An 11,121-nucleotide genomic window follows, 5' to 3' on the forward strand; every position below is an offset into this window, starting at 1 on the left:
AGAAATCTATCTTGCATTCTATTATTTATGTCCACATGATTAGAATTTTTTTCATTTTAAGATCTTCCCTGAAAACAATGTTACAAAATGTAACAACATTTTAAATGACTGCTCTTCCCTTTGATGTGAAAAAAGTGTCCTAAATAATAGTAAATTTATTATATGGTACTGATTTTTACACGTTGTGAAATTATAATAATTTTAATTTAAATAATTATTTGAAATTATCTGATTTAAAAAATGAAACCGAACAATATAAATATCGGATTATACATGTTAAAATTAATGCATGGTTTTTGAACAAAATTAAAAAAAAACAGCCTATTTTTTTAACATTAATATTGATGTGTGAAAAGAATTTATATCAAACTTTAACAACATCTACAAACACGTCCCTTAAGGATTCGCTATTGTTCTCCAAAAAGTACAACATCGGATTCATCATGGATGGATTTTCTCGTATGTAAATGATTATTCGAATGTAATAACACTTTTGTAAGAATATTTTACATTAAGGAATCGTGCGACGAAACGTTACAGCGATGATTACGCGTCATGTCGAACGCAAGAACTGATTATCGCTATCAATCAGTTTCGCTGAAAAAGTGTACAACAATGATCAATGACAGTGACGTTGACAGCTGGAAGACGGAATCTGATTCTAATGAATCCGATCAACGGGGGATTGATTTCGTCGATCGTCGCGCGCATTACGATGGAGCTCGCGAAGATGTGGCGAAAACCTCGAGTTCCGGTCCCGAGATTCGGTACATCAACCCCGCCATTTACACGGAGTCTGTCGGCGAAGAGGAGCACGACGACGTGGCGCAGATTCACAGATCGGACGAGAATGATCGTGAGCAGGAAGATATATATAGCTGTAAAACATATATAGATTAGTATTATAGAAAATTAACACTTTCATCATATTACATATTTAATATATAAAATAATATCTAATATATATTATTTTATATATTTAATATATAAAATAACTAATTTAAAAATTTCTGGTTAATTTTCTATCTTTGTTTAATTCAACATTAATTTAGCGTTATTTGTTGAATTTAAAGGAATGTAAAATATTCAAAAAATATCAACATATTTTAGTCTCATATAATTTTTATTTATGTAATATCTATTTTTTTCATTTATATAAACTTGGACATTTAAAAAAAAGTTAAATTAAACTAATCTCTCATTTAATCAAATAGAATGATAATAAAAAAATTTAGCACAGTCAAAATCAAACTTATAACGCACACACGCATTTTTTTTTAGCAATTATAATGAATAAAATATATATTCTATATAGATACATTAATTTTTTTATTGTAGAAATTTTATTATATGAATTTCTATTAATTTGCAATTTATTTTCTCGCAGGATATTGTAACGGAAACATAATCGACGCGAATCACGATGATTCTGAGTCTTCGACGATTGATCTACCTAGCACGAAGGATGTAAACGTCGATCGCACAATCGAACATCCGGTCCAGAACGGCACAGGACGGAGCACCTATAGGTGTTACTCGACATCCTTACCAGATACAGCATTGTCTTCCGAATCGTTCACCGTTCGATCCGCGGATGATCAATCATCCGGGAGGACCGCGCGAATAGAACGACGATGCAAGATGAGCAGTGTTTCGGCGAATGTCGATCAGAATGAAGGGACGACGAAACGAGATCAGTTCGTTCTTCGTTACATTGATCTTTATATAAGATTCTCATTGTAAAATATATAATATGTAATAAAATGATCGCAGATATCGCGAAAATCATCCAAACAATCGTCAAGTCGTGCGAATTTCCATGACGTCGCTCTCGACCGGTCCAAGCGTCAGCGATTCTCAGGTGTCAAATGGTGCCGATCTCGGCAAAAGAATCGGCCATTCGGAATGGATTCGTAGAAAGGACGAGGCCACGCAACGCAGGAAGGAAGAGGAGGAACGCGCGGCGAAGAAGCGACAGGAGGAGGAGGAGAGGATGGCGCGAGAGAAGGAGGCAAAGGCGCGGCTGGAAAAGGAAAACTTTCTCAAGTGGGTGGAGAGGAAGAGGCAGCAGGAGCTCGAGAGGAAAGCGATCCTCGAGAACGAATTGGAATTGCAAAGACGTCTGAAGAAGATCGAGGATAAGGCCGCCGTCGCGAAGGCCCTGTACCTTCGTCAGTGGATTCAGAAGAAGAAGGAGGAGCAAAAGAGTATGGGCGATATAACTTTCCGCGTAACTTATCCGAACTCATTTGAATCTTCGAACGCGCGATAAGGGTTGACTGTCCTGTTTTGCAGCTCAACATAAGGAGCAGGAGATGAGACAGAAGAAGATGACCGAGGAACGCGAGAGACGGCTGGAGCAGAGTTCCAAGGCTTACGAGAAATGGAGAGAGAACTCCAAGAATAAACCTAAACCCGCTACACAAGGACTACTTCGTACGTTAAATAATAAAACACACTAAAATAATAAGTGAGAGAGATAAGAAAAATGTAAATATAATATGTATATTTAAGGATAATACATATAGGATGTTTCACGTCACTCTTCACCAAGATATCTTTCTCATTATTATATACGAGCAGCCTAATGTGAACGAATTCATTTTAATTGTTCGTTACGTAAAAAAGGGGATGGGTATATTTACTCTGCTTTCTCAAATAAAATACATTCTAAAACGATTTGTTATTTTATAGCTCATCAGAAAGCGAAACCAGCATATGTAAATCCGATTCCGTGGCAATCGATCGTGGAGATCGATTCCGACGAAGCGCAGGAGAATGCGTTCAACGATAAAAAGGGGAATCAATTAAAGATGAGCGGCAGAAAAACGATTGCGGCGCATCAGTGATCGCGAGAAATCTGGAAGAATCGTTCACGAGACACAACTCTTGTATTCCAAGTATTTTTAACGTAACAAATTAAAAGGTATTTGCGAAAATCTTGTTTTTTTTTTCACTTAAAATTTCGTTCGAGGCTTAATTGCCGAGATATTTAATTACAAAGTTGCGAGAAATATTATATATGTATATATATATACAACGCGCGCGTCTTTCGGTAATAAAATTTATTTTCGCGAAAAAGAACTTTGGAAAATTTTCATATCGCTCTAACGAAGATTCCTTAATGTTATCTTCTCCCTCATTTAAAGAGCGAGAACAAGGATATGCAAGGGTGCAATATATGATGTCACACATTTTGATTAATATATGTCAATTTGATTGAAGTGATTTTAATGATATAGGTTTGTTCACACGTTTAATGACAACCTGTGCTACATAATACAAAGTATTTGATTATAACAAGACAAAGCATATCTCGTGACTTTGTAACTGTATTTCTTTCTCTCTTTTTCTCTCTCTCTCTCTCTCTCTCTCTCTCTCTCTCTCTCTCTCTCTCTCTCTCTCTCTCTCTCTCTCTCTCTCTCTCTCTCTCTCTCTCTCTCTCTCTCTCTCTCTCTCTCTCTCTCTCTCTCTCTCTCTCTCTCTTAAGTAATTATCAAACTATTATACCTTCAGTCCCTCTACTGCGAGAAGAACACACCTATTACATCGTAAATCGTTATTTTTAATAGTACGAGAAATATCGTGAGAGCTTCTCATCGTCTATTTGCCATACATATATAAGACACATTATTTTCCTTAGACAACAACTCTTTTTTTCTAAACAATGTCTTAGCTGTTTTTCGTTCGTACCACTCGTCACGCCACACGTTATATATACAATATGGACAATACTCGCATCCTTACAAAGCGCATCCTACCTAGTGGTAATTTACAATTGAAAAATGGCAAATTTCCGACAATCGGGAACGGGGTGGGTGTATAATCATTTACGTATATATGTACGAGTGTGTACGTAACAATCATATACATATACATATAAATATATATATATATATATATATATATATATATATATATATATAATGTATATATATATGTATATGCATGGTAAATATTGCTTTTTATACATTGCGTTCTGGTATACACATGTACACGTAACTTACAGCCTACACTTGTTATCCTTCACATAATTTCTCGCTGACCATTTTTTTGTAGAGAGGAAGGCAATAAAGCAGCGCGATTGTGAAGATAATATTCGAATGTATTACGATAGTACCTCTTTTTTATCTATTGCAATTAATCCAAGTCGATCGACGTCGTCAAGTGTGCAATTTCGTTACGGGCCCCAAACCTTAAATTGATCTTATATGTTACATACGACGGAAAATAAATCTTACATCTACGATCTCGTCCAAAGATCTCTTGCGACTCTAGATCTTAGACTCCTCTTGATCACGTTCTGAAAATATAGGCAGCTTAGAAGAAAAATCGACAGGAATTCAATTTGCGAGATTTAATTTTCTCTATCTTCGAAATTAGGAATTGATTTGAAAGAACATTTGCATTTTTCTGTTGACGATTTCTTCTGTAAAATATATCATAATAGCTTTTTATAATGTATCTATTTTGTCATTTGAATTTCATCATTTAATTGACGGAATTAAATTTAATTCTTACAATTAAAAAAAAATACGAAAATTGAAAAATTTTACTTCAATTATTTCTAATTTTGAAGATTAGGACTTTGTAATAATATTACAAAGTGAATTCTCTAGTAGTGTCATATAATTGTTCTTTCAATTTACTCAATATATTTTATTAAAAGTTATATTTTATTTTAAAAAATTAACGTGAAAAGAAAATTTTAAAATTAAAAGAAAATTAATTTTAAAATTAAATTAAATTTTAAATCAAATCTTTTAATTTGATGTAATACCGCAACCATGTACTAAATATCGCATAATAAATCAATCGTAATCTCGATATATTATGCATATACATATATCAATTGCGTGTAAATCTTTAAATCTTTCTTCGTCATCTTTGGATGCGAATCAAATATAAAGTCTTATTGGATTCTAATATGTCAATTTTAGGAGTTTAAAATCGATAATGATTTTCTCAAGAATGGCACACAATAGAAAAAAACGAGAAAAATATCCAACAGTTTTTTAACTCATCTGTGATTGCGAAGATTAGGGATTTATAGGTTTGAAACGTATAAATTCCAATCGTCTTTTTTGGAATTCTTCCACAGGGGTGTCTCGTGATTGCGTCGCCGCCCACGCGATACAATCCTGAGGCACTTTAATCCCGTAGAGCAAATTGATTTTGAGGATGCTATCTCTCGCAGCCCCCCCCCTCTCTCTCTCTCTAATCTCTCTTCTTTTTGCAGTTATTTATTGCATCGATATTGTGAAGCAAAACCAAGCTTTCTCAAATGCTGCATACACAGACAATGAAACAAACAAATACATATAAGATGAGAAAAATCGAAGCTGCAGTTGGATGCTGTGGGAAAAGAAATGGATTGAAAGTATAATCGTTTAAGAAGAACGAAAATTTGTTCTTCTTAAACGTAGAGTTTTTTTAGTTACTCTACATTTAGAGTAACTATATATACAATATAGTATATTGCGAAATCATTTTTCATAGGTTTCTTCGTGACATCTATTTTTTATCGTACTCATCGTGTCTTTATGTGAAATATTTTCTCCTAAGACACGATGAGTACGATAAAAAATAGATGTCACGAAGAAACCTATGAAAAATGATTTCGCAATATACTATATATATATATAGAGAGAAAAAAAAGTATAGAGAACTTTAAATATATATATAGGATTCTAAATCTGAAAAAGAGGAAACAAAAACGCAAATTCGAAAGAGACACATATTCGATTTTAACAATGGGAATTAATGGCAGAATCGCGACAGAAAAGAACAATGGAAAAAAGAGAAAGGACAGGGAAAGAGAGAAATAAAACAATTTTTTATAGATATATAGAGAAAAGAGAAAGAGGAAGAGAAGGAGCAAAAGAGAGCAAGGGTCAGAGAGAAGAGAGAGAAAGAGAAAAGGGGCGAGACGCGCCGACGAAGGGGAGAAAAGCCCGAAGGGGAGAGAAATTCTCGATACTTCAAAGCCCGCGGCTTCAACCCTCCATAAATTCTACGTACCGGGGGCTTTTCGTTAAAGCCGAGCTAGCCGAGAGCGCGTCTGTTTAAAGGGAATGAAGCTGTCCGCGTCGCCGCCCTATACCATGAGATATGAGCATATCCATCTTAAATTGTCGAACACGCAGACTGGGTATTTCTCTCTGTTTTCCTTCTCTTTCTGCCTTTTTCCTCCCCTCACTTTCGTCTCCCTCTCTCTTTCATCTAGTACATTCGCGAGCGAATCAACCCTCCCGCCACATTTTACGCTTTCTCTGTTCCCTTTCTTTCGCTTTCATTCCTGTTGCTTTCACATGCCAATTCCTTCCCTTTCTCTCCCCCTCAAACCCCCACGAACCCTTCTCTTTCATCACTCTTCTTTAGAAGCGAGAATCTAGTCTGACCAAATTAATTTAATTTGCAATTCTGTTTGAGGGTACCGGTACCCTTTATATTTTTCGTATTAAAAAAAGTAATATCGCGAAAGAATCGAAAACAATTGAAAGATTCAAAAATAGAAATATTTCGGAATTAAAATTGCCCAATTTAAGAATATATCCTCTTAAAAAAATAAAATAAAAGTCTCACACATACACGCGCAATATTTGAAATTATTAAAAAAAAATCCATACAATTTCGGCCTGAAACAAGTCGAAAATGAAAATGATAACCAATGATAGTTTTATATGAAAAAAACGTGTATAATCCGTTTAATAAGAATAATATTGGTGTATAATCACATAGAGATATTAATAATAATAATAATAATAGTAATAATAATAATGTAATGCGCTATAGCGATATAGAATGTTTGGCATCGTTATGTGTTTGCGTCTGTACAGTAGTTTTTAGCTTTTTACAAAACGCTTTCGAGTTTCTTTCGTGACTTGCATCACGATACACACATTCCAAACACTTAAAACACAGACTGATGAGTAAAAGCCTATTCTCTCCTTTTGCTGGGGCGGATACAATATAACAATTAATACAATAAATCAATTAATTAATTAATAATGCAAATAATAATCATAACTATAATCGATATCAATAATAATTATAATAATAGTAATAGCAGAAATACAATACTAATAACAACAATAACTAATTGACAAATTAAATATCAAATAACTAATACATAGCAGTAACAGCACTGATTATTTTGTGCGATGGGTTAGGCAAATAATTAAAAATTAGCGACAACTCCCTGCCGATCTTAATAATAATCTAAGCAATCGTTAATAATTGCGAGAAAGAACAATTCATTCTATATCAAGGTAGAAGCGACGCGACTTTCTCTCTTCACGCATCTTTACGCAGTTAATTATCTCGAGTCCCTAAAATGATATCAATCGATCGTTGACGATAAGTCGTGCACATAAATTGATAGCTCTATCGAATTCCCAAAATGTTACACCTCTACTACTTCAACACTGTCTTTCGAAGATTTATATTCACACGATAAGGGAATAATGTTCGATAGAAACGGATACACGCAATGAGATCGGAAATATATATCGCTCTTACATATTTATAGAATTCTAAATCATTTTTTTCTTCACGAAAGTGTCGAACAATCTATAATGCTACAAAATTATATGATATCAAATAATATGTAGCATTTTTTTTCTTCGGATATGTGTAACAAAGTCTTTCTATACAGGATGTATTCCAGAACTATATCGCCGTTTCTTTCATCGACAGATTCTTAGAATAATTCAGATTCAATCTTTTTTTTTCAGCTAAAACTGGTAAAAATTATTGTTGATAAAAATTTTCAATTTGCAACATTTTATATTTTGATTGTTAAACGTCGTATTAATTTTTTAACAAAGCAAATTAATTTTCGCAGCTATATATAGAGACACATTAATTGAAAATAATACAGTGTAAAGTTTGAAAGAAAAATCTTTCAGTTTTTCAATCTTAATTACTTCCATTTCACATCGAAGAATCTGCGATTTTTTAGGAAGGTATAATAGTTTGGAAACATTTGTCTCTTTCTTTTTTTATATTCTGTGACTGAGAGATAAGCGAAGTATTCAATTCTACTTGGAATATAAATGTGACTGATAATCCAGTCGTGTGTCTTCTACTCTCTACGAAACGCGGGCGGTGTTTGATTGGATTGTAATGTTTCTGTATTTTTTTTTTAACTCGCTGCGACTCGGTCCTTGCGTTTTGCGGGAATATGAAAAATAAGCCTCTATCGTCAGGTCACTTGATATGATTATCGTTGGGTGGCGAGCTTTTCGCAAGTTGTGAGCGCGTTGACCTTGTGTCAAGATTGACATTAGCGTGACGGAATTACAGCTATTTCAGCGATTGTATGCGGAAAAATATTACATTACTCTCTTTCTTTCGTTATATTCGCTGTTAAAAAAAAATCTCTGCGCAACTGTAAATATTTTTACACGGTTCGCACAAGCAGAGGTTCAGAAAAAAAAAATTATATCGCTGTATATATTCGTGTAAGATATACGTGCAAGTACAGAGCGTGGTCGCTTTCAGGCACCGATTAAAGATGACACGGTTTATTAAAAAAAAAAAAAAAGACGAGAGCACGTTAATTTTTTCCTCGAAAGAAGAGGAAAACTGTGTATTTTCCGCAAATTATTTCTTCTCGGAGAATCAATTCATTCTACGATTATTTTGGAATTTGAATTATTCGCAACATATATATGTTGCACGAAGAAAAGTTCTTGTACCAGCTGAATATTTGCGTTACCGTAATACGTGTCTCCTCCATAAAATTCCCATACACACATACAGACACACACACACATATACAGGTTTATCGTTATATTTAAAAACAACTCGCGGCTTTGCTAAATATACGGAACAATTACTTTTGGTACTGTTTGACGATCGATTTCTCGAACGTTTCTCGCACAAGTAGGGCAAAGAATTATTATTATTATATTGATATACCGCGAATAAAATCTTCTCAAACTTGGAGATAAAATTCAATTGTGTATAAATAATTTCGTCAAGTACGTTTTCGTAAGACGTTCTAGAAATCGACCGCGTTTCTCGCTGCGACTGAGATACAATAGTCATTAAGAGTATGCTTAAGAAATACGTGTTACTGATAAATTATACTATCTTAATCTAAATATAAGGAACGTCACATAGATGGGCAGGGATCGCTGTGGTTAAAGAAATGTCATTATTTCTTTTTGATTTCATCAACTAGTTACGGTCATTTATTCTTCGACTCAGAAGTGCCTGCTATCCAGTTTTCTATTTTCGTCTCTTATACTAAACATGCTATCATTGTCATCAGACTCATCAGGTTTCATCATTTGAATAAATAGACTCGTAGATGAAATGTGTCGTATAATACAGACATATGTTAATAATATAGTTTCATGTAATAAGAAAACAAGATTTGAATCAACTAATCAATCAGAAATTTCGCCTCCTGCCCATCGTGCGCTCGTTCCATCTCCTGTCGGTACAAGCTTAAGCTAATTAAATATGAGCCATCTCGACACTCGTCTCTTCGCTTTTCTCTCCTGTCATTGCGTCGCGATAGAAAGAGAGAGTACGCGAGAGTAGCGCGTGTCTTTTTAGGGGTGCAATGAAAATATGATATGTCTCCTTATGCATCTAGGAAGGATCAACGGTGCCTGCTCGCTCGTTGTCTTTGCAAGACTTTTGATATTTCTGTAAGGTAGCTTTTTCCTGTATGTGTGTGTGAGACAACAATTAAGTTAGGACCCGTATGACATTATTAAAAGTATAGTTACGTATATGCGATTTCTCTCACAGAGATGAATGTTTAAAGAAGCCAGTTCGATCGATATTCCAGAATCGCGAACAATGAAAAAATCTTCAAAGATGAATAACGATCCCTCAAAGACTACGTGACAAGATAGTTTGATGAGAACATTAAACAATGCGTGATAACAATCGATACATCGCATGGACATTATTTTCTAATATTGTTATAGCAACATTCTCTTTCTCTTTTTTTTTTTTTTTTAATATAAACACAAGTTAAAGAGCAATTGCCGAAAATAGAGAGTAGTACCCATCCATTAATGTTATCAATGTATCAAATAAATTGAAGATTCATTAATATTTGGATCAAAAATTAAGTTTATATTACAAATTAAAGTAAGAGATTTCGACCTTATAAAATATTCACAAATAAAATAGGAACTGGCTAATTAAGAGCTGAACAAGCTATAAATGATGCGCAAATTTTCTTCCTTCTTATTAAAAATTTATTTATTTTGAATTCATACCTTTTTCGATCCTGATTTCGCATCATCAGCAACTGTCAAATGCAGAATCAAATAAATCTTATGAAGCATAGATTATTGGACTCTAGAAACTCTCATTCAGAAATACATTGTACAATTTAATCAAATTTTATGTATATATACTTTCTTCCTTGCAATTTTAATCTATACTCCGAATTATATATACTTGTATAAGAGTCCAATAATTAATTCACGTTTCATAAAATTTATTTTATTCGACAGTTGCTGACGTTACGAAATCAGGATCGAAATGTACAAACTCAATAAGTATTTAACAAGAAAGAAGAAAATTCGCGCACCGCGTTTACAGAGCTCGGCTCTTAATTAACCCGCTCCCATTTTATTTGCGAATAAGTTAATATTAATCCTTCGAGTTCCCGCATAAATAAAATTTGTTACTGTTCGTCGATTTGTGAAAATACGGAGGAAAAAAAAATCTCTACGAAAATGCACGTGAAACAAGTAGAATTAAAGTTATAGCGCTGAGAGAGGAAACATCGATAAATCTCTCGTTGCATCATTTTCACGAGATTAATAGCGAATCGCAGGTGGACATCTTCCTGCAGCTGTCATCCTGCATTCGAGCAATACGAACCATTAGCTCGCATTAGACGTAAGCAAATATAAGACGTTCACAGTTCAAATGGGCTACGTTTGACGTTAAACACGATGCCGATTGTAAGAGTGCGAATAGAAATCTGAGATGGAGGGAAATAGTAACACGTTCGTAAAACATCGGACACGTATTTCCGCAATGTTACCACGGTATTCTTAAACGTTTGCTGGATATAAAAATGTAAATTTCGACCATAAATGCTCCAACACGTGGTTGGCCTTATTATACGCTCGCGCTTCC

General features: G+C 34.1%; 1 protein-coding gene across 1 annotated transcript; it reads left to right on the top strand.

Moving 5' to 3' along the window:
* Positions 1–78: 78 nt before the first annotated feature.
* LOC145939793 (uncharacterized) lies at positions 79–2,962 on the top strand. The gene is made up of 5 exons (XM_083044395.1): positions 79–856; positions 1,388–1,697; positions 1,774–2,207; positions 2,296–2,436; positions 2,695–2,962. Exons 1-5 carry the CDS (start codon positions 556–558, stop codon positions 2,847–2,849), a joined length of 1,341 nt encoding a protein of 446 aa, XP_082900521.1. The 5' UTR covers positions 79–555; the 3' UTR covers positions 2,850–2,962.
* Positions 2,963–11,121: the final 8,159 nt, after the last annotated feature.

The sequence above is a fragment of the Prenolepis imparis genome, unplaced genomic scaffold, assembly GCF_030444845.1.
Source record: "Prenolepis imparis isolate NDT839.2.m4 unplaced genomic scaffold, iyPreImpa1.0 SCAF_8, whole genome shotgun sequence".
Lineage (NCBI taxonomy): Eukaryota > Metazoa > Arthropoda > Insecta > Hymenoptera > Formicidae > Prenolepis > Prenolepis imparis.